Source organism: Podarcis cretensis, assembly GCF_951804945.1.
Source record: "Podarcis cretensis genome assembly, chromosome: 2".
Classification (NCBI taxonomy): Eukaryota; Metazoa; Chordata; class Lepidosauria; order Squamata; family Lacertidae; genus Podarcis; species Podarcis cretensis.
In genome coordinates this window covers 21,990,129-22,014,438 of record NC_137171.1, presented here as the reverse complement: position 1 = coordinate 22,014,438, position 24,310 = coordinate 21,990,129, and the positions used below count along the sequence as shown (strand labels likewise).

At 47.2% G+C, this 24,310-nt stretch overlaps 1 protein-coding gene across 7 annotated transcripts in view; it reads right to left on the bottom strand.

The window, feature by feature from the left end:
- The window catches only part of DGKA (diacylglycerol kinase alpha), a 78,097-nt gene that overhangs the window by 7,392 nt on the left and 46,395 nt on the right, over positions 1-24,310 (bottom strand). For all 7 annotated transcript variants that reach the window (XM_079965399.1, XM_079965403.1, XM_079965405.1 and 4 more), the window contains 16 exons: positions 15,785-15,880; positions 15,000-15,076; positions 12,947-13,088; positions 12,350-12,430; positions 12,033-12,082; positions 10,869-10,943; positions 9,935-10,054; positions 9,063-9,180; positions 7,945-8,033; positions 7,111-7,230; positions 6,015-6,113; positions 4,380-4,472; positions 2,658-2,731; positions 1,976-2,050; positions 1,075-1,160; positions 765-854 (listed from right to left, as the gene is read on the bottom strand). In XM_079965399.1, coding sequence (XP_079821525.1) covers positions 765-854; positions 1,075-1,160; positions 1,976-2,050; positions 2,658-2,731; positions 4,380-4,472; positions 6,015-6,113; positions 7,111-7,230; positions 7,945-8,033; positions 9,063-9,180; positions 9,935-10,054; positions 10,869-10,943; positions 12,033-12,082; positions 12,350-12,430; positions 12,947-13,088; positions 15,000-15,076; positions 15,785-15,880 — 1,485 coding nt within the window. The remainder of the gene's footprint in view (positions 1-764; positions 855-1,074; positions 1,161-1,975; positions 2,051-2,657; positions 2,732-4,379; positions 4,473-6,014; positions 6,114-7,110; positions 7,231-7,944; positions 8,034-9,062; positions 9,181-9,934; positions 10,055-10,868; positions 10,944-12,032; positions 12,083-12,349; positions 12,431-12,946; positions 13,089-14,999; positions 15,077-15,784; positions 15,881-24,310) is intronic.

The following is a 24,310-nucleotide window of genomic DNA, read 5'->3' as shown; positions in this document are numbered from 1 at the left end:
TCTCCAGTACTAGGACTAATTCCCATGCTAGAATGTTTGGGTTGCTACTATTTAAGGGAAAGATTAAGCCACAACAGAAAGCACTTTTGTTATGGAGCCAAGATCTGTCAGAGGCTTTTTATAAAATGCAGCTTTATTTTATACATGCTGCTGTGCTTAGCTTTCCAGTCATATGCTGGAGTTCAGGGTAAGGTACATGGGGTGATCCTCACAACAACCATGTGAGGTAGACAACGCAAATGACTTTGTGGCCGGGCAGGAATCTGAACCCAGCTTGTCCTAGACCCAGGGGAAGAACTATATGCTATCACATTACTGTTTATGAGTTATTGCTATATCAGCTATGTACTGAATGTTTTCAACACAAAACTGCAGAGGCGGAGGTTTTGCTTTTGAAAGAGACAAAGAGAGAGGGGGAGGGGGAGAGGGAGAGGGAAAGGGAGACAGAGAGGGAGAAAGAAAGAAAGAAAGAAAGGGAATGTAAGAGAAATTGGACAGCACAAGATTCATACCCAGGGTCTAAAACCCCAGGAGAAATATCAGGAGACTCTGTACACTCACTTGTTCAGCTAACCTGCCTGACATCAGGGCGCCTTCCTTGCTGTTATTAATGGACCCACTGGTCAAATTCAGGGCTGTGGGAGAAACCTACATGGCTAAATGGTCTTAGCTGGGACAAGGAAACAGTATAGTCTCTAGTGGGTCACCTGGTCTGATTCCAGGTGATTAGCAGCATGAGATGGAGACCAACTGGTGTTACTCACCTCCTCCCCAGCGAAGGCAGCGGGCCAGATCATTGCCAGTTCCCAGGGGCAACACAGCCACAGGAGGCCGACTTGGTAGGTTGGCTTTGTCTAAAAAGAGAATGAAAACCGATCTTTTCTTTATAACACGGAGTGGCAACATTAGCGACACTAGCAGACAACCCCAGGTGTTAGGATGATGGGTACACCATTGGCCCTTTTAAAGCAACTAGCAGTTATTGTGTTGACACAAAAATGAGGTTTTGGATTGGCTCTTTATCCACACCAGACTGTGGAAAAGGAAAACCTTTAAAGTGTCTCAAAAACCTACCAATGGCATCCAAGATCCATCCGACTGTGCCGTCACCACCGCAAACTAGGATACGGAAATCTGGCACATCCCGGAAGAAGTTCAGCCTGGAACAAAAAAGGTGCATACAATTACCGTATTTTTCACCCTATAGGACGCACCGTCCCATAAGGCGCACCTAGTTTTTTGGGGGGGAAATAAAGGGGAAAAAATTATTCCCCCCCCCCAGGCGCGGGGCTGGGGCGGGGGAGGCGGAGGCCCGAGCTTCCCCCGACCCCAGCCCCCAAACAGGCAGCTCTCTGCAAGCCGTGGGAGCCCAGGGCTGGCTCCCGCTGCTTGCGGAGAGGTCCGCGAAGCCTGGACGCGCTGAGCTCAGCGCGCGCAGGCTTCGGCATGCAGGCACCTCTCCGCAAGCAGCGGGAGCGCTCCCACTGCTTGTGGAGAGGTCCGCGAAGCCTGGACGCGCTGAGCTCAGCGCGCCCAGGCTTCGGCATGCAAGCAACTCTCCGCAAGCAGCGGGAGCGCTCCGCTGCTTGCGGAGAGGTCCGCGAAGCCTGGAGAGCGAGAGGGGTCTGTGCGCACCGACCCCTCTCGCTCTCCAGGCTTCAGCGAAAGCCTGCATTCGCCCCATAGGACGCACACACATTTCCCCTTCATTTTTTGAGGGGGAAAAGTGCGTCCTATAGGGCGAAAAATACGGTAAGTTTCAGCCACAGGTTCCATAGCTGCCACTCAGTCCTGATCACAAGCCACCTATAGATAGAGCACCAAATTCCTCCAACTGTGCTCGTTCACACACACACACACACACACCATTTCCCACCAGCAACCTGCTTTATCCTTCAAGAGATGTGAAACATGGGCATCTACTGTCACAACAGGAAGACACAATTGACATGCACTGAAGGTCACAGCAACTCACCCAGGTCCGGGCCCCCCTTTCAATAAATTGTAGACCTGCCGTGGATTGAGGAGGTACTGAAATTTCCGCAGTACCCTGCCAATAAGATGGGGGGAAAGATAGCCATTCAGAAACCACCTTGGTCAAGTTCGTAATATGCTTTGCGAGAGAAACCAAGTTTGTGGGACATGTTTGCAAATGATGGGGTCTCGTAGATTAAGGGATGGTCAGCTAGTGTCCCACTGACCAGATCTGGAGCCCCAAGCAATTTTAACAAGCTCCCGGCAGCCTTGCCAAATGCGAATTGTATAAGTGATTACCCAGAGTTTTTCTGGCAATTAGAAGTGGGCGGGGGAGTTTCCATGTTGTAAGAGATATATTCTGCTGGGATTGTCTATAGAATCTCAGACAAAAAACTCATAAAAAATAAACTGCATCTAACCACCCAAAAGCAAAACTGATATGGACCGTAAGACACACATCCTAGAAAAAAGAATGATGTGGTACAATGTGTCAGTGCATCTGACTCTTAATCAGAAGGTTGGTGGTTCGAGTCCACCCAGGGATGGCTGTGGGCAGGATTCCTATATTGCAGGGGGTTAGACTTGATGGTCCTTGGAATCCCATTCCAGCTCTACAGTTCTATGATTCTAACCTCCCCTGCCCCACCACCTTTATGCTTCAGACCCCATTCCCCTCTCACCTCTCTCCCTGCTTCCCACCACTCTTGGGATTGACAAAGACAAGTAAGGGGTGAGTGTCAGGCACCGGGATGATCTGCGGAAAGACGGATGGAAAGGGTTTTTGGAGAGCAGCTTGGCCAATGACCAAATTCGCTTTTCCACTCCTGCTAACAAGCAAACAGCACTGTAGGTTCAGCCGCACGGGAAGGGATTGAGAAACAGGCATGTAGATGTGGCTGGGTACAGCTGAAATTGATGGGATGCGGGTGGCGCTGTGGTCTAAACCACTGAGCCTAGGGCTTGCCGATCAGAAGGTCAGCAGTTCAAATCCCCATGACGGGGTGATCTCCCATTGCTCGGTCCCAGCTCCTGCCAACCTAGCAGTTCGAAAGCACACCAGTGCAAGTAGATAAATAGGTACTGCTCCAGTGGGAAGGTAAACGGTGTTTCCATGTGATGCTCTGGTTTTGGCAGAAGTGGCTTAGTCATGCTGGCCACATGACCCGGAAAAACTGTCTGCGGACAAACGTCGGCTCCCTTGGCCAGTAAAATGAGATGAGCGCCACAACCCCAGAGTAGGTCACAACTGGACTTAACTGTCAGGGGTCCTTTAGCTTTACAGTTGAAATCACCCCTAACCACCCACCTCTTCCCTTTGCTATGAGCGTGGTTTCCAGAGAGGTCTATGGAGAGCCATACATACAGCTCTTGGGTTCACCGTGGGCCTGTACACACATGGCAATTTTAAACCAGCTTAAACTGTCACAGTTGTTCTTCCTATCCCCTAATATATTGGGGTGGTTTTGTTTTTTGTGTTTTATAATCCTGAAGGGTCTAGGGATCGTTCGCAATTATTCTACAGTACCCTGCACTAAGCAATCATACCCAGAGTCCCTGGAGGAAAGCCACAGCAGTCAGAACTAGTTTAGGGTTACAATGCAATTGAGCCCTCTGACCCAGCAAGTCTTCTGCTTCAGCAAACAGCAGCTCCATGCATGGTTCAAAAGCAGTTTGAGCTTAAGCTGTGTTAAAAAAAAACAAACCCTAAAACTCTGCACTGACTGGACCGTATATTCAATACAGTGGTACCTCACGTTACAGACGCTTCAGGTTACAAACTACGCTAACCCAGATTAATGATGATTATAGACAAATAAGAGAGGATTTGCTGTACTCAAATATTTTGTGGATAGGTTATAACAAGGTACAAAGAATCATAGCAGAAATTGGAACTTGTACAGTTTATGTGTGGGGAAAAGAGATTACAGTGGTACCTCAGGTTACATACGCTTCAGGTTACAGACTCCACTAACCCAGAAATAGTACCTTAGGTTAAGAACTTTGTTTCAGGATGAGAACAGAAATTGTGCTCTGGCGGTGCGGCGGCAGCGGGAGGCCCCATTAGCTAAAGTGGTGCTTCAGGCTAAGAACAGTTTCAGGTTAAGAATGGGCCTCCGGAACGAATTAAGTACTTAACCCGAGGTACCACTGTATATTCTCTCACTGGTATTACCAAATTTCACACATGGCACAGGAGAGGGACTTCAATGTGCTTCAGCTCGAGGGCAAGGGATGTTTTAAGTATTAACTAACCTCCCTCTCCTGCCAACTTCCTGGGTTATTTGTAACTAACATGAATACGGAAGGCATTGCTCAGACTAGCACAGGACCTCAGCGCCAACAGGGTATCAACAGTAAGTGGGGACCTGGCAACACCCTCCTTCCAGTTTCCCCAGGCTCACCCGCAGTGCCTGTCCCTCAGGGGTGGTGAAGGGCTGAGCTGGCTCTTCTGAAGGGGTCCCACAGACTCCGTTCTTCTGACTGTTCTGTCGCTCCTGGGACACAGAAAGGGGCAAGAATCAGCAGGGGAAGTAGCACCACAACAGCTCTAAGGCTGTTGCTGGGATGAAAACCATTGGGGTCAAATGCTGGAGGAAGGCTCAGCACAAGCAAGCAAGCAAGCAAGCAAGCAAGCAAGCAAGCAAGCAAGCACCAAGAGGATGGGTACATTTCTAAGACCTGCAGCTTGCTCCTCCTCTTCCTTCAGCACCTACTTAATGTGCTCCCTGTGTGCATTCTACTGTACTATCTCCAGAGCAAAAGCAGATTCTGAGGATTATATGCATGTGCCAGAAATGTGGTGATATGCACTTTACTTCAGTGCTGAAATTATGCCATCTTGTCTTAAACTGGACCATATCAACAGCAGCTTTTGGTCTAGTCAATTTCACTCCTGAGGCAAACTTTAAAAATCATCCTAAATACACAGAGCATTGCAGAGGGGCAGAGTTAATGTTTTCTCTGAACCCCACACCTTTACACAATACTACTACTACTACTACTACTTGTTGTTGTTGTTGTTGTTGTTGTTGTTGTTGTTGTTATTTATTTGTACCCCGCCCACCTGATTGGGTACCCTTTCACATACTAAGCATACATAGAAATATACATATTTAAAAACCTTAAAAAAAATAGTTCCAAAATTACTTCAGTGCTTAGGGGCTGAAGAAGAAATGCTGTATGCAGAATGGGCATTCTCAACAATAGGACTTGCACCCAGATATAAACACAATCTATTGCAGCCGCAATGATTTCTAAGGGTGTGCTTTAGTGCTTTAGCTGGAAGCAGAATGAGAACTTATGAAACTGCTTGATCAGATACTATGGTAGGACACAAGAAACAACGTACCGTATTTTTCGCACCATAGGACGCACTTTTCCCCCTCCAAAAATGAAGGGGAAATGTGTGTGCGTCCTATGGTGCGAATGCAGGCTTTCGCTGAAGCCTGGAGAGTGAGAGGGGTCGGTGCGCACCGACCCCTCACGCTCTCCAGGCTTTGCACACCTCTCCGCAAGCAGCGGGAGCCCAGCGCTGGGCTCCCGCTGCTTGCGGAGACTTGCCTGCATGTTGAAGCCTGCGCGCGCTGAGCTCAGCGCGCCCAGGCTTCGCGGACCTCTCCGCAAGCAGCGGGAGCGCTCCCACGGCTTGCAGAGAGCTGCCTGTTTGGGGGCTGGGGTCGGGGGAAGCTCGAGCTTCCCCCGCCCCAGCCCCGCGCCTGGGGGGGAAATAATTTTTTCCCCTTTATTTCCCCCCCAAAAAACTGGGTGCGCCCTATGGTCCGGTGCGCCCTATGGTGCGAAAAATACGGTACATTATGGGCAGTGACTGCTCCCTCGCACTGCCTCCAAATCTTTAAAAAACAATAGTGAGCAGGCTGCATCAATGGGCTTCAGAAGAGAACTCTCTTTCCTGTCATTTGTGTCCACCTTGACAGCTGTGATTCCAACTCTATTATTTTGTGCATAGGTGTTGTGGGGGGGTGTACACATGTGCAAACATTTTGTGTATAATCCATGTGTTTCAATAAGCCACTCACCAGCACAACAGGGTAGATTGCTGAAGGTGGCAGGATATGATCTCTGAGGACCCCGCAATCACAGGCTGAAGGCATGAGAGACATGCACTCGTCATGGATCTAGAGAGAGAGATTTTACACACACACACAAAAGTTGATTCTGAGTTCTGACCTGCAAAATGCAAAAGCCTCGAATGCAATCTCTTCCTTTTACCTAGAACACTAGTTCAAGAACAGCATTTGTGATTTTGCTCTCTGAACCATGAAGCAAGTCAAAATGATGATTGCTTTTAACTGATGAAATGGGAGTTCTGCCTACATATAAAACACACACAAAAATCACTTAGCAGAATATCTATACATATAACATGGCACACTATGCCAGGAAGGCATAAACCACTCATGCTTTATTAGGCCACAGGACAGTCCTCCACCTCTGTTGTTGCTTTCACCTCCCACCTTTTCAAAGGCTCCCTCGAGAAATGCTCCTCCTCCCCACAAGTCCTCTACTCCACCGATCCTCTGCTGCCCTTTGCAGATCTTGCTGTGCTTATGCAGGGAACAGTCTTAGCTTAGTTGTAGAGCACCTGCAGGTTCAATCCCCACAGCCTCTCCAGGTAGGGCTGGGAATGCCCCCTGCCAAAAGCCCTGGAGAGCCACTGCCTAACTGTGTTTAGGCAACACCGCGTTAAAACCGACAAATGGTCTGACTCAATACATGGCAGCTTCCTGTGTTCCGATGCTTGGCAAGCCGGACTGCAATGGAGCACTCCTTCCTACAAGGTAACAGGAACACCTGGAAGGGGCCAATCTGTGATCAGACACAGTCTCACTTCTCACAGCCATTCTGGCACATGGGATGGGACTATTAATTGCATCCCGGCTGCTGCCGCTTCTCCCACCACCCTGCACCGCAACTAACGAAGCAATGAGTGCTGAGGGGGCTCTCCACAGTGAATATGGAGATGCATCATGATCTCCCAAATGAGGGAAGGGAAAGCTGGAGTTTGAAATGCAAGCAGACAGATAACTGAGAAGCAAGCCCTTAATGAAGAGCTGTTCCTGACTTATGGCACCTATGCCTCCAAACAGGGAAAATTGGGGGGTATGAACTCACCTTCTGATGGCACCAGGCACAGTGCATTCCTGTCAAGCTCTGAAAACTCTTGATCTTCTTCTGACACCGGTCGCACTTGCTGCCGTCACAGCCGCCTCTTACCCAGATGTGGGCTTGTGCCTGCAAGTGGAAAGAGCGATGGGTGCATGAAAGCGGAGGGATGGGGACCACCGGGCTAGATCAGCAGAATCAGAACCCACAGCTCTTGAGTTCTAGCCCTGACTCTCTGGAGAGAAGATAGATGTAAAAAGATTGGAACAGGAAGGGGAGAATGGGAGCCAGAGCTCTAGAGTCCTTTGTCCAGGACATCCTCTCCCAGCTCTTGCATGCTATTTCCTGATGGTTAAGAGGACTGATGTAATTAAACTGAGCAGGAGCAAAGAACTACGGTGTTTATAATTAGCTGTGCATTCGCTATTTACTTGGCTAATGATTTTGGAACTGTGAGGTGCGATGACGCTGCCAAGGAGACGTGGAGGTCATGAATGAATTAAGAGATCTGAAGGGAAGAAATAATTGCTAGAGATGTGGTCTGGGGACAGGAGAAGATAATTCCACATCCAGGAGAAGAGAAGATGGGGAGCACCCCACAAATCCTTAGAAAAAATGGATCCAGAGAGTTCCTAAAGGGAACTATAGAAGGAGACAATCTGTTCCCTTGCTTGGACAGGAGATCATGACAGAAAGGAGGGAGGCTGAGGATACATGGCAGGGGAAGAGAGGAAGCAGAGACAGGGGAAGCCTGAAAGAAACCCTAGGTAATAATGCAGTCAGATGAGCCGAAGACTGCTTTATGGATGCAATGCCCTCCCCACCTTTGCCCACGGTACTCACACTGGTGTCACGGCGGCTCTTGGCATAGGTGCTGATGCAGCTCAGTGGGGCTTTGCGGGCACAGCGCTCGTGCACTGTGTACTTGCAAACTGTGGGTAAAAAGAAGAAGGATGGTTTTGTTGACATGCGAGCAACTAGGGACTGAATATGCAACGCCAGTTACAGACTGCCCCATGAAATCCCCACCCCATCACTAGCTAATGCCGCCCAGATTCAGGTCTCTCATTTCCTTCCACTCTCCTTGCTTCCTGACCCTTCGATCAGCATCCTGCAAGCACAGAGCCACCGAGAACACCTCTCCAAGAGGAGAGCATGAGAGGCTAAGGGATCCAATAAGTTTTTGTTTGGCACAGAGCACAACCAATTGTTGAACGGATGTCGCGTTTTCTGACTACCGAAACTGCAGCGCTCCATGTCTGGGCATCATGCAAATCTCTCCAAGGGCAATGCATTATTCGCCCCTGCTGGATACTGTTTGTGACAAAATTAGTGATGAGAAAAGCTCGTTAAATAGCAAACCCCCTCACCTCATGTACATGCCACATTGCAAACCATGCTTTAAAGGAGCTTGCAGATTTTTAAAAGCAGCAAGCAAGTATTGGGCAGCTCATGGAAATCCCAGCTTTATTTTCTTTTAAAAGGCAAGCTTCTAGAAAAGTTGTTGGATTGCTGCTGCTGTTGTTTTAATAGGAGAGGAAGTGCCTGCAAAGATGTTGGGAGAAGAACGGAATTGCAGGGGCTTCCAGAGCAAAGGTGCTGGTGTGCATGGCTTTCAAGGGCAATCCTGTTGCATCTCCAGAGGCCACAAGAAATTTCTGATCTAGGCAGTTTCACCCAATAGGGAAAATTAAAACCCCCCTCCGCCCTCTGCTCAGTGGTACAGGCCACGCTGCCGGAAGCTCATTTTTTTGTTAGTTCTTCCTGAAGATGCTTCAAAGATGGCAGCGTTTGGAGGACTCTCCCTCCTCCTGTTCTCCACCCCCAGGTTCCCTTGTTCACAAACGCAACATTTGCAGGGCGCTTATTCCACAGAAGGGTGGACAAATACTAGAGAAGCCCATACTGGATGAAATGAGATGATGACCACCTTCACCCCAAAGACAAAGGGAGCCACTCACAAGTGCAGCGCAGCCCCTGCTTGCGCAGCCCCAGCAGAAGCGTCTCACACACGTTGCAGTAAACGGGCCGGTTGAAGTGCTTCAGGCGCCAGAGGTGCTGCCCATCATCCTTCATGGTCTGCAGCAATGGAGGAAAGAAGGCAGTGAGGGCAGAAGTTGGTTTTTGTTGTTGTGTGTGATTGTTTTGTGAATGGGAGGGGAAGAGAGATGTCAGGGCTCGCGGGAGGTGTGGGAGGGAATAGGTTCTAGGCGGGTCAGAATTTTGGACAAAGGTTGGCATATTTTTGGGACGGGAGGGATAATATGACCTTCAAAATGTGCATGTATGGACCTATAACTTTGGCCCGTTGGAATGAACTAATACAAGAGTAAAAATATCAATTTTTAATAAATATTTTAGGAAGGGAGGACTCTCCTCCAAGAAGCCCCCATGATGGAGAAAAGCACCACATGGAGCAGGGGTGGCTATTCTGTGGTGTGTCAGGTGTTGCTGGACTGCAACTCCCATCCCCCCTTAAACATTGGCCACGCTAGCTGGAGGCTGATGGGAGTTGGAGTCCAACACTGCAGCAACCGCTTCAAATCCACACAGTGGAACAGCAGTTTTGCTTTTGCTCCAGACTTAATAAAACCAGCTTGTGACTTATCCGTCAAACAGGGTGGCAGCTTGAAGCTCGTTTCCAAGGAAGCCCCAGGTAATATTAACATGTGGCTAGAAACCATTCCTGCTTCCTGTACTGGAGATCACAGAATGCCCCCCTGTCCCAAACCACAGCACCTTAGTCTGGCTCAGATGAGCAGAGGTGTGCCTGCCTGTCTTATTATCTCAGCCCCCATCTCCCCTTCCCATCCTTCTCCCTCTGTGCACTTACAGCCTCCAGTCCAAGTAGCACCAGGAGGGGGACGGTGGTGGCGCCACCACGGAGCCACTCGGAGAGAGACACTGTGCCACTGCCGTCGTAGTCAATCTCTCGCATCATCTCCTGCAGGATCTGTGCCGATGAGAGATGGGAGAAGAAGAGGGCATGGGAGGGCTTGCTGAAGTCCGTTCAACACAGGTCAACATGCGCACCATGCCTTGTTCCCCAGCTCATTTTTTATGAGGCACGTCTAGGAGACAAAGCCATTCTTCCCAAAATGTGCATCCAAGAATCCAATGTTATTTGTAGCATATGTCAATTTACATCCACCCCCAGCATCCATCCTCCTTTCTAAAACCCCAAAAGCTTTGTAACTGCAAAGATTATTTGGAGAGAAGGGGGGTGGGGAAACAAGAGCTTGTATTCTTCATCACACTGTTCCCTGCAAAAAAGCAACAACCAGCCAGCAGAAAGGAGAGGTCACTCTATGAGGACACTCCCATCTAGATTTTATATGTGAACCGCATTAGCCTGCCCTGACTCATTTAACCATCAGAGTCTTCTCTTCCAACTAAATACACACTCTACTCCATAACTGCGCAGCCTGAGCTCCATCCCCTTGCTGGTGTTGTGCTGAAAACAACACCTTATCCAGCTTCCTTGTGTGCTCCATTAACCTTAGATTCTAAGAGACAGCAAAATTCACAGTGTTTCCCAAACCTGGGTCTCCAGTTGTTTTTGGACTACAACTCCCATCATCCCCAGCTAGCAAGACCAGTGGTCAAGGATGGTGGGAATTATAGTCCAAAAAAATAGCTGGAGACTCATGTTTGGGAAACACTGCAAGAGCCAGCACTTCCCAGCATAGGTGAGTATGTGTGTGGGTTGTGTGTGATGGAACGGAAATATGCCTAGTGAAAATCAGGTATGGGTATTCTGCACTTACTGGCTTAAGCTCAGTGACGTCCCAGTCCAGATATTCAGCCACACGCATCATCTGTGTGATTATGCGGTCCACCTCCTACAGAAGAACATAGTTTAAGGCCTGCATTAAAGGTGAAGGTAGGTGCTTACATAAAAAATGGCCAGGCACGTTAGAAACTGGGGTGCATTTAGAGAGATAAAGTCAGGAGTCAAGAAACACCAGTTGATAAGAGGTATCACAGATTGGGAGAATCCAAAGATAGCATCATATCTCAGCTTGCTCAAAATAGGATGGCTATCTTTGTTCTAGTAGGAGATGCAGCAAACTTGACTTGCTGATTTTCTTCCTATCATGCAGCTGTTAAAGGCATAGGAGTCCTGCCAGGAAAAAAAGTGGCAACCTTGTTCAGCAAATCATAAAAGTGCATATGGCGTGGCTCTGGTCTCTGACATTAGTTGGACTGGGTCAGGAGGGCACATCCACCACACTGCATTGCAAAGAAAATATGAAAAAAAGATTTGCTCCCTTTTGCTCCCAAATTTCCTCTTCTAAATATGGCATCCATGAAATAACAGAATACCAGAAGGGCTGGAATCATAGCCAGGATGGGGCCCCTCTAGGCTGCAAACTTGGTGGTAATGTGGAGGTCTCCCACAGAAAGCAGAAAAGGTGGAATGCTGGAAAACAAACAGCAATGCTTCTGTGCCAAGGCAACAAGATACAGACCTCCTGGGAGCGTGGAGGGAAAAGTCCACATAAGTGCAAACCAGAGATAAGCTATGAGGGGGAAATGAGCACCCACAAATGAGGGAAGGAAGGCAACATATTTTGGGCACCATCAAAGGCAGGAGTGTGAGAGACAGAACAACAGGGAACAATGTACCAGGATGTTCTCCTGAGCAAGCCTCACTAAAACGAAGCTTGTGCGAGAGAACTTCCCTGTAGAAGTCAGTTGGGGCTTATGTCAATTAGTGTGTGTGTGTGTGTGGGTGGGTGCCACTGAAATAGCTTGGGTCATCCCAGGTACAAAAAGTGCAAATTTTCAAAAGCTTTGTGGGTGGAGATGCGTGTTGCCGGGTGTGTACCCTGTAATGCCTGAATGGGGAAAAAGAGGAAATGAATGGGGAGAGGATATCCAATGCCAACAGGCCCAAAGTTAGCTCCTGAAGATCTCATGCTACTCACTGAACTGTCGAGCAGGCCATTCCCATCTTTGTCATAGAGCTTGAAGGTGACTGTGGGAGGAGAAATAAGATCAGAACTAGAAGCTTCAGGATCAAAGGAAAGAAACCTCTGCCATCTCCCTTCTGGTTCAGACACCTTCCATAAAGACCCCATTTCCTCCCAACCCTTCACCAAGCCTTTCCCCCCCTCAAGAACTGCCAGGAACAGATTTTCACCAGTGTTTGTCTACCCCAAACCCACCCACCCCAATATCTGAGGCTAAGAACTGGGGTCCTCAGCTGCCTCATCTTTCTCTTGATCCTTTCGCAGTTACTCACATTCCAGCTTGTCTTCTGGCCTTCCACCTTCCAGCAGAGAGAAGTAACAAGAGACATCATTGACGCAAACAAAGCCACTGGCTGCAAAGCGAGGGGGGGAGGGAGAGAGAGAGGAAAGGCTTTAGGGGCAAGAGATCTGTCAATAATTCTCCACCCTAGGGGCTGCTAGATATTACACTGCATTCACATTTATGTACTGTGTTAAAAAAACCAACAACTCTCAAGACATTTTTATTTCAGGCTACATTTCATTCGTTGTCATCACCTACCTGCTGTATATCTCTATTTATTGTTCTTTTGGGGCTCACTCTAAGGAGTTTAATTTTTTTTATTAAAAAAAAAACAGTTTTAAAGTAAGTGTTATGATTTGTGTATGCCACCTTGAGAGGACATTTGTCCTAAAAGACAGGATATAAATAAATCAGATGCTAAGTCAAACCTCCACCCAAAAAAGATGCATAGCAGAGCATCTGTCCCTGCTTTTTAAGCATTTTGGGATGTTGTTTTTTCACCACCACCAGAGGATGTGCAGATCCCACGCACCCCCTGAATAAAAGCAAGACAATATAGCAGCCTTTCTGCTGGAAGACTCCTTACTTGGTTGCACTCCTGGCTCTCCTGTGGCCTGTCCTGCCGTAGTCTGGAAAGACATGAAGAGATGGCTGCAAAGTTCATCTGAGATCTCCTCTGCTTCCAAGTAGGTTTTCAGGAAGAGCTTGAAGCCCTCGAAGTCTATCGTCTGACAACGGCATCAGTAGAAGAACAAAACAACAGAAGAAAAGGAGGAGGAATGTGAGGAAACCCATCCTATCAGTTGTAATCGAAAGTGAACGGAGTACTGATCTGAGCCATGTCAGTGCTACATTAGTGGTCTTGCATGGTAAGGGAGAATGGAGAACCTCAATTGTTTCGTCCCTGATTTAACGGGAGTGAATAAATAAGCTCTATAATGGAAAACTGATAGGAACAGTTTTTGTAAAATATGCAGGGATTTAAGACATGTATAATGAACCATGGAAAGAGAAGAAGTCATTAATGCTTTAAGGATGTAAAATGAGTATGTGAAATTGTAAAACAGAAAATTTAATAAACATTATAAAAATAAAATAAAATAATCTCCTCTCCATTCGCTCCACTGCATGGCAGCTATTGGATTAGCAGACACAGGAAGGGGAGAAGTCATCACATAGGCCAAGTAAGAGACAATGGTCAAGCAACAGGGAAGACTTGCGATGCATAGGGCAGGTTCACGATAATCCACAGGGGAGCCTTGGGTTGTTTGATTATAGGAAGGAAGGCAGAAGTAGAGACTCAGCAGATTGTGTAAATGCTGTGGATGGAATGAATCTTGATTTCGGTAAAGCATTTGACAAAGTCCCTTATTATGTTTTGGTGAGCAAACTGGTTAAATGTGAGTTAGGTGATAATACTGCCAGGTGGATCCACAACTGTTTGGAAAACCACGCTCATCCATGGTTCCTCACCAAACTGGAGGGATGCCACAAGTGGGATGCAGCAGGAATCCAAGCCTGACACGTTTCAACATTTTTTATCAGTGACACAGTGGAGGGACTCTTTATCAGTTAAGAGGATGATACAAAACTGAAAGGGACAGTTAACATCTCAGAAGATACAAAGAGAAAAACTGGGATGACACAGACAAATTAAACAGGAACAAATGCAAACAGGAAACAAACTAAATGCAAATGTAAATAGGAATGCAAATAGGAAACAAACTACAAGTACAGGGGTGAGGGGTGCCTGGTTCAACAGCAGTACATGCGAAAGATCTTGAGATTATAGTCAGACATGAGCTGAACATGAGGCAGCAACGTGAGGCAGCTGCAAAATTGGCTAATGCGACTCTGGGCTGCACTGACAGAACTGTTGTTTCCAAGTCACAAGAAGGAATTTGTTTTCATTTTTTGTTTTGCTTGGAGTACTGTGTCCAATTCTTTACTAAGAATGTAGACAAATTGGAGCAAGTTCAGATAAGGGTAGCGAAGGTGGTCAACTGTATGGAGAACAAGTCCTATGAGGAAAGGCTGAAGGAATGAGCTAAGTTTAGTCCAAAGATGCGGGACATCATGATAGCACAAGTACCTAAAAGGCTATTGCATTCAAAGTAGCAAAAATTTGCTCTCTGCTAATCCAGATGGCAGGATTAGATCTAGTGGTCTTAAATGACAGGAGAGTGAATCTCTATGGAACTTTAGAATCAACCTATCTGTAAGAACAGGTTAAAAATTAGCATCCCTAGCAAGGAGCTCTATCGTCCCACCTCCCGGAAAAAATTGCTTTTGTGTCATGGTGTGAAAAGGACGAAGATTCTCCCATGTTTGATCTTGCTATGACAGTGGTGATGTATTGCCACACACTTATACATCCTATACTCCATAGATAGGTGAATTTTGCGCCCCTCCTGTGCCTGCATCCTGGTGGGGGCTGGTTTTGCCAACCTCCAGGTATGCCTCAGCTGGGACATGAGAGGTTCAAAGGGATGGCATATAGCTTTGCAAGGTCACCTTGCCTACATGAACTTTGGGGGTAAATTCTTTTCTTGGAATGAGTGACCCCCCCCCCAGAAAAAAATGTTCAAATTTTGCAAGGCAAGAGATGAACGGGCACAAGGGAAGAAGGGTATACTCACATCTCCTTGAAGGTGCTCAGACAATTTACCGTCTCCATAAAATTCCTGCAGCACGTCCTGCACCTTCTTGCTGCTGTCTGTAGGGCAAAGAAAACAGATTGAACAGAGGGAAATTATACAGTGTAGGAAACATGATACATGCCGTGCCCAGGGGTTGTAGGACTCTGCCCTATGTTTGAAAGGAACGTGGGTTACCAGTGGGCTGCAAAAAGGCAGCAGTTCTGGCCCAAATATCTCCTGGCTTTCAACGCTTGTGAACCCAGGGCATTAGGAATTTTGGCATTCAACTTCCACGTTTGCCCAGCACTGTTTGGGGTGGGTGGGTAGGCCAATAATTTCAATGCGGGGAAAACAGGGATCTAAAACTACCTTGCTCTTTGCAAGCCAAGGTACTCCCACAAGCTGCAAGCTGTCCCCCAGCTAAACTCTCACAGACCATACTGTTTTCTCTGTAGCCGTCAAATCAGGATTTCTGACTCTGACATTCCAAGATGATATTACGGGGACAGCTACAGAGTGAACAGACCTTTCAGTTACACTCAGCCCCCTCCAGATTGGCATAGAGAGACGGTTCCTTCCACCTTCCCCCCCCTCCCTCCCTGCCACCGCCCCAGCTCCATCAAAGCAAACCCAGATTTTGGCATGTCAATGTCCCACATGACTCCCTGATGCTTTAGGATGGGGAGTCCCTTTCAACCTTTCCTGTTGTCACAGTCCTTCCCCAATAGGTCCCAGCCTGGTGGGGCCAGCCCAGAGAGATAGATGGGAGAAGGGAAAAGACTCACAGTCGATGTACTTCTGCAGCTGGGTGAACTCCTCTGGGCTGAGCGTGGCCCATTCCTTGCTGTCGGACATGCTGCTGTCCTTGCTCCACTTTACGCCTGCAAAGAACAGGGGAGAGTCAAGGAGATCTTGTTAGGCAGAGCGGTAGAGACCGATGCTTTGGGCACAGGTCTTCTCTCTCTCTCTCTCTCTCTCTCTCTCTCTCTCTCTCTCTCTCTCTCTCCTTCTTCTTCTTCCTCTCACACTCTCCTGGCTGATTAGCTGAGCCGGCACATTCTTCTCTGGCACAATTGGTTTCCAGAGCAGCGACTGGGAATTTCGCCACAGCACACCCAGCCACAGAGCAGGCGAGATTCCAGCTGCACAGCCTCTGAGAGAGGGAGGGAGGGAGAAAGGGAGAAGTACCACCGTCAGGTTTAACCCCTGGAGGAGCAGCACAGTCTGCTCCCGATTCAGTTGGGATCCTGGCTGGAGCAGAGAAGTGGATGAGGAGGGCAGTCTACAGCCCAAGTGCATAAACACCTTGCGCAGCAGCCCTTTTAAATCCTGACATGCTTGCATGATGCAGCCTCTTAAAGGGACAGTCCCCCATTACCTGCATAAGTAGGGGAGCAGTTGGCGGGGCACTTGCTGCACCTCTTACCCCACAGCAAGCCCATACCCACAGACCCACAGGGCGGGAGCACGGGGGGAGGAGGAGGGGAGGAGGACTCCACCAGAGCTGCCCAGAGGCGAGGCAATGGATATGATGCTGGTGGTAGCAAGACCATCCAAACTAGAAGGCAGAGGGAAAAGGCAGTGTGGAGAGAAGCAGTTAGGCAAATTTATACCCTTTTACCGCAGATGGTGCCAGCCCCATTAATATTTAAAGGAGAAGAGTCACCGTGCCAAGGTTTCGTGCGTTATTGCTGGGAGCTCCACACATTTCACAGGGATGCGATCCTGGCAAGCGAGTGCAAGGGTGGGGGATCTGAAGGGAGCCAGCCAGGCTGGCACACTGCGGAGGCTCACTTCATCAAGGGGAGTTTGGGAAGCTGAAAGCAACACGGGGAAAGTATCAATTAAGGTCCAGCCTTACTGGATCGGAGTAACAATCCATCTAGCCCCACAGCTTGTCGTCGCCAACAGTAGCCTATTTGGGATGCTTCAGGAGAGATGCTCAATAATTATGTTCCGGTTCATCAATCACAGCTTCCAGCAACTTCATGTTTAAAGAGGACCTGAGCAGAAAGCTACCTTCCCTGATACCTTTAGCCTCCATTAAATATAGTTAGAACCCTCTTTTTTTAAAAAGCCCATTTATGATGCAGGCCTTCACCAAATCCCATGGCAGTGAGTTCCACAGATCAATAAGTTGTGCAAAAATAAAAACTGCTTTTTGTTGAGTTTTAGTGGAGACCCCTGAGATTACTTAAAAGCTTTAACAACGATTTAGCCTTGCCTAAGCTATGTATGATTCTTATGCTTTCCCGTCATTGTAACCCTTCTCAAATCTTTCTTCCATGAGCCAAACAAGCCATTTTGAAGTTCTTTCAGAATCTGCCACACACTTTAGGAGAAGGGTGGCGCAGAACCATGCAAAAGCTCTCTCTGGGTGTGCATTTATCCAAGTTCATCTAGGTGCGCACATTTAATTAATGTTATATAGTTTTCTGGGTTATTTCTGGATTTTAAATACATGGGCAACTTCTGCTACGTAGTTCAAAGAAAGGGAGAGAGGAGTAGATGGAGCGCCCAATATATTCTAAAATTGCCCAAGCTGGGTTCACTATGTAACTTAAGCAAATTCATTCAAATGTAGCCAGTTTGTAAACAGCAACAACAAGAAGACACCTTTCATACACACAACACTTTACAAACTGCAAGGGAACAGCACCTAGCCCTAAGGGGCTTAAAATCTATGTATCAACACAAGGGAGACACTGAAGTAGAACAGAAACAGGGAAAGACTAAACAATTATTTCAAATTACAGGTAGGCAGCCATGATGGTCTGCCATAGTCGAACCAAAAAAAGAATTCCTTCCAGTAGCACCTAGAGACCAACTAAGTTTGTTATTGGTATGAGCTTTTTCAGACCTGAAGAAGTGTGCATGCACACAAAAGCTCATACCAGTAACAAACTTAGTTGGTCTCTAAGGTGCTACTGGAAGGATTTTTTTTTATTTTGTTTCAATTATTTCAGATATACATACTTAGGCTTAGTTACAGCAAGGTTTTTGGTATACAAAATTGTTTTTGCTAATAATAGGTTTTTGCCAAAGGCTTCAGGGGAAAATATATCCCAGTACCAAACTCTAGACTTTCTAGTAGCAATGAGGCTGTGAACCAGGAAATCCCTCGATTCAAATATTGCCTTCTGCTTCTGCACGATTTGATGAGGCTTTTTTCTTTCAGCCTCTGGTCTGCAGTATGAGGATAACAATACTTACGGTACCTAACCTACAAGCATAGAGCAGAACAAGCAATGAATAATTTTAGACTCTGTATATAACTAGTGCAAAGGTGTTCCAGCAACGGGACATTAGTGGTGGAAAAATGTTGTGCCTGGAACAGAAGACTTAACAAAGGAAGGTGCTTTATACCTGATCTAGAGTGAGCACTGCCAGTTGCAATGCAGATATTTATGTTTGCTAACCTGTTGCATCAATACTCCTTCCTATGCCTCAGTTTCCCTCTCTTGCAATCCAAGCCCCTCTCCTTTTCCTTAAACCAAGAGCCAACACTTTCTGCTGTCAAGATTTTTTCCAGTTTCATTCCCGCACTTGGTCCATCTGCTATTTACCACCCTGCAGGCAGGAACCTCCCATGAGAATCATTAATTCATGCTCAGGCAGATCCCTCTGCCTTACTTTGCAATGCTCAAGAGCACTCCACTCTCTCTTCTGGGCATGGAGAGAAAAGCCCTGTACTCAGACCCATTAGTGCTAATAGGGCTAATTGCAATTACCACTGTTAAGAGATTAAGGACAGGAAGGGCCCACTCTGACTCTTAAGAGCCATTTTTTAAGGCCCACGCAAATCCCCACTTTCCCTCCTCTCCACCCTTCCCTCTCTGGCTGCATTTCTCAGCCACAGTTTTTCCAGATCTTTCTCTGATCCCCAGGTTTGCTCCTTCACTGCCTCAAATCCCTTCTCTCCTGATGCTAGTTTTCATGATATTCATCAGCAGCACAGGGAGAACAGGACAGGGCCCTCGAACAGACCCTCCAAGTACCCTATTCTCCACTATGTCCAGTTGTGACCGACTGTGGGGTTGCGACGCTCATCTCGCTTTATTGGCTGAGGGAACCGGCGTACAGCTTCCAGGTCATGTGGCCAGCATGACTAAGCCACTTCTGGCGAACCAGAGCAGCGCACAGAAACGCCGTTTACCTTCCCGCCGGAGCGGTACCTATTTATCTACTTGCACTTTGACGTGCTTTCGAACTGCTAGGTTGGCAGGAGCAGGGACCGAGCAACGGGAGCTCACCCCGTCTGATCGGCAAGTCCTAGGCTCTGTGGTTTAACCCACAGCACCACCCGCGTCCCTCCACTTTTCTTAGGACATCCCTATTTTCATTGGAGAAATGATGGAGGGTATGGGGGTATGGTATGCGACTCCCAAGAAATTTGAGGGTATGCTGGAATCACAGGTGAAGAGAGTGGGATAGAGAAGGTCGTTGCTAGCACTTGCAGTTTCTCCCACATACTTGACTTATTTAAAGACACAATAACTCCTTTTCATTCTGTGCCTGCCAACCCTAGCACTGCCAGTGTGGTGTAATGGTTAGAGTGTTGGACTATGACCTGGGAGACCAGGGTTCGGATCCCCACTCAGCCATGAAGCTCACTAGGCGACCTGGGGCCAGTCACCATCTCTCAGCCTAACCTACCACACAGGGGTGCTGTGAGGATGAAATGGGGGAGGAGGAGAGCCATGAGCTCCTTGGGAGAAAAGGTGGTCTATATATGTAATAAACACACAGAAACAGCCCTTCACAGTCTCTTGCACTTCCCAAATAATGTGGGACACTGAGGGCAGCTTTTTGACAGCTGAACTTGTCTTGTAGGAAAGAGAACTGAAAGGCATGGAGTATTTGTGTGAAAAAAAAAAGTTTAGGCAGACAGATTCAGCAGCCAGCTCAGAAGAGACCAAATCAGGGCAAAATCTTTGCAGGCCCAAGAAACTGGAAGTGACTTGCATTGATTTTCCCACCCCATACCTTCTTTCATAGGAGCCAACTCCGAGGGGCCATAGGGGTTTCGGCCCTTGCAGTACCATTTTTGAGGGGGGTTGGAGGCTCGCCTCCAAAGTTGATGGACATTGCCATTCAGATGGTGTGTGTGCACTATGTCATGTGATCAATTATGCAGGGTGGGGCATACCTGGGCCCCCAAAATGTTTTATTCCAGTTGGCACCCCTGCCTCCTTTGCAGGGATAGTTTTTAGGAAATGATACACTTATCACTTGGAGAACTGAAACACACTGTCATCATGCCTTGCTTCAAGAAATGACCGCTAAAGCCATGTGAACAGATAGTCATTTCTGCAGGACAGGGAGATGGCAGATGAACTTTTCCCAACTAAAGCACTGGGCAAAAAGTAGGCAGAGCAACAAATATTGATGTCTACCTTTGTACTGGAGGTTAGTTTCTCCACACTCACCTCTCTATCCCCCATCCGGGTAAGCAAAAGGCATTATCAGAGAGAAAGGACACATTCTGGTCAGGCGAAAGCACTTAGGATATGTGCAGCTCGCCAGAGAGGGGTGTGGCCTGGGGAGAATTCTGAGGGCCAGATAGAAAGTCCTGGAGGGAAGCATTGGGTCCTAGGTTCCTCATCCTTGCTCCATGAGGGCACCAGGAGCAACTTCCCCCATTACTTGTGCCATGGCACTGCCAACTTTGAGATGAGTGGGCCAAAAATCTCAGTCCAAAGGAAGCAACTAGTTCCCTCTAGTGCCAAAGAATAGAAGGTGATGCGACTTGACTAGACATGAGTCTAAGAAAAATGAACTTTCTAACATCCTCCCCTTTCAAGGGTTATATAGGGGAACTGTTTATGGTGGATATGCACCTCAAATTTCTCATGTCAAATACCAGTAACGGGGATCAGGGTCTCAAAGGTGCCATGCCCCTGCTGGAGGAATTCTCTTTGGGGCTCCCCAGAGTAAAATACTCTGTGAGAAGAGACTGCGAGGGAGACTAGGAGGGTCCTGGGTCCTCAGGAAAAATGGCAATCTAACCTTCTTCCCGTGGCAAAGGTAGCCCTATCTTGGAATCAGGCAGATGCGAAGCTGCCATTGAGCCCTAAAGGGGCAGGCTCAGTTGACCACCAAATGCCAAAGTGCCCATCTGAGGAACAAAGGCTCTCTGAGAGTAAATAAATACTGGTGAGTAAGCCACTCCTCAAGAGTAGACCAAACCTGCAATCAAGGTGAAGGTCCAAGTTTAAAAGCCTTCTGTTCCAGGCACAACATCTTTGCCCCAGTAACATATGGTTGCACGAACAACATCTCTGTGCCAGAATGGAGCAAGCTTGTGTTTTCATCCACTCTGGAGGGTGGGACCCGAACCAATGGTTTTGAAAGGAGATCAGGAATAACTTTCTGGCAGACTCCCACGAGAGGTGGCAGACTCTCCTTCCTTGGAGGTTTTTTAAAAGAGATTAGATGGCCATCTGTCACGTATGATCTAGCTGAGATTTCTGCATTGCAGGAGGTTAGGGTTAGGGTTATATAACCTGATTTGTGCCACCCTGCCACCTAGTTTAGTCACTGGACCTTTCCTCTAATGTTGCCCCTCTGTTGAGACTCTGGACTGCCCCAACCATTTAGACTGCTGTGAGACACCGATTCTGGGACTGCCCTTGTTCAGCCACAGCTGCCCTGCCTTGTGCAGGGTGGAAGGCCTTGAAAGACAGTTCTGCTTTAAAAAGTGCTCTGGGTTTTTTATGGGTCTGGGATGGCTGTGTGTGTTTTTTGCAACAGCCTAGGTAGTTTATCCTGGAGGCACTTGCAACAGCAACACCGACATATACCAAGAGCTACTGTAACGGCTCTGGGCACACTTTGAAAGACTGATTTACACTAGGAGGAGAGAGGGATGAGCAAAGATGACTTGGGGAGACAGGCCTACAAGCTCCCTTTTCCCACTCAGCCTGTTGCTTCTTCCCAGCTCTTAACTGTTCCTGTGTGTCCTACAGCTTTCTGCCAATTCTCTCCCGTCTCTGACAAAAAAGGAAATAAAGCAGAACATAAAACGGAAAAATTCAAACCATAAAATTATACAACTGTGTACGTAAGGTCTGCCAGCTAAATAAAACATGTGAATATAGGCATGGCTTTGCCATTCAAATACTGAGGATTTGTGGTTGCAGAATTAATGGATGGTTTAGTCAGGAATTTCGTATTTTCTGAGGAGAGCGAGGATGGGGCCGGTACACTACTAGACAGCATAAAGCTGGCCACAGCCAGTGCTTGTGGGAAACACAAGAGGTTGGGCTGCTCTGAGTACTGGGCTGCCCTCCTTGTGAGGTGACACTCTGGCCTTCCCTACTGCAACCTGCTTGTCAGGACCTAAATAAAACAATAAATTTCACGTGGGCTATGACAAAAAGGAAACGTTTCCACGGCAACCACAACAACATCTGCCAAGGTTATTGTAGCCGCTGAATAACAGCAGTTTGGCTGCTGGAAACTAACATGGTTCCCGCTGCTAAAACAATACTGCCATACACAGGATGCCCCAAGTGCATTCTGGGAGGAGAGTTAGTCAGCTGGAGCCTCAGCCAGAATTTCATACTTTTTAAGGTCAGGAGGATCCACCGAGATAATAAGCTTGGAAATCTGTCTCTTTAAGGAAGGCCCCAGAATCTCCTTCAGTCTCCGCAAGTGCTAAGCTATGAAGCCACTCCAACAGCCAATAAATAATCCCATGAACACTCCATGTTCCCAGTGCGATGCTCTCTTCTGTGCAGCCAGCAAATCAGCCCAGCCCAGGAATGAATGATTATTTCATGCATGCACAGAGACGAACCAGGAAGAAGGCACAAGAGTTCTGGAGCTGCAGCAGGTGAAGGAAAAAGCACCTAGCCTTGAGAACTGGCAGTGCTGTAAGCAGAGTTTGAAAGGACCTCCTCTGAAGCTATGATTATATGACTGTAGGGATTGACTAGGATTATATAGGGGAAAGCTATCTGCCAAGCATCCTGGAACCAAGTTGTTCAGAATTTTCTATATGTCCACAACGACACTTTTGAGTATTGTCCGGTAGCCACTAGGCAGCCAGTGCAGTTCCTTCAACACAAGTGAAGTATGTACATACCTGGGTACCCCATTTAGCACTACAGCTGCTGGATCCTGCACTTAGCTGCAGTTTCGGTGCTGGGTGCGAGGACAGCCACAGATACAGCACATTACAGAAACCTAAGTGTGCGGATACCACACTACCCTATCCAGGAAAGAGCAAGCTGTAATACCAACCAAAGCTGGTCATAGGTGCTCTTTGCCACAGAGGTCACTTGGAGCTTTTAGTGACAGAGATGGTTCCAGGAGCACTCCCCAAATGCACAACTGATCCATCAAAGGGAGTGCAACTTCATCCAGAACAGCCGAACTACCCAATATGGCTTGTGAAGCTGTACCCAGCAAAGCAGTGAAGGATCCTTTCCCTCTCTGGCACGTCTTTTAGTGAAGCAAGTTCAAATTATAGATTTGCTTTTCCAGTTCTATCGTAGTCAACAGGCCTCTCCCTTGCCATGCAGTTTTTTTCTTAAGAGTTTGGGTGTGTGTTTGTGTGAAGTCTGAATTTCAAAAATGAACACTCAGCATTTGCTACTTTTTAATTTTAAGTAAGTAAGTAATTTATCTGTCAAGGCTGTAAATCATAACTTGCTAATTGGAATAATGACAAACTCAATATACTTTTTTCCCCTGCTGCTGTTAGGTTTTTCTCTCCCTCTTTTTTCCTGTGGAGGCAGTTTTAGTTCCAGCTGCACACTCCTGTAAATTAAAAGATAAATTTATCTCACTGTACTACCACATAGTTTTTAACCCCCTTTTCCATTTTGCAATTAAACTGCCCTTCTCCATTATGAAACTTAACTGGACAGCAGATCAAAGCCTAAAGATGTATTTGGCACCTTTCAGGTGATCATGGCAGTAGGTGGATGCTAGTTCAAGCTGCTTTAGATGAAGTTATGTTGCTGTTTTCAAAACCCTTCCAACTTCCTCTGCTTCCTACATCCAGCTTTGGCTAGCAAGGGTGCTCCCTGAAGCAAGGTGTTTTAAAACTACAAGGCCCACTAGCTTATCTGATATTAAGCACAGAAATCTGGCATCTTCTCAATAGATATACAAGTCCACATTAGAGAAAAATGGGTGGGGGGATTACTTTGGGTTCAAAAGTTTTCAACTTATAAGCAACTATAGCTTATGCAATAAAAGATAATCAAGCATTATTGTGGTTCCTGAGTTCTCATTCATACCGATGAGTTTTCATAAGACATGCCCCTAGTTGATTATATTTCCATCATATATTGCTACTT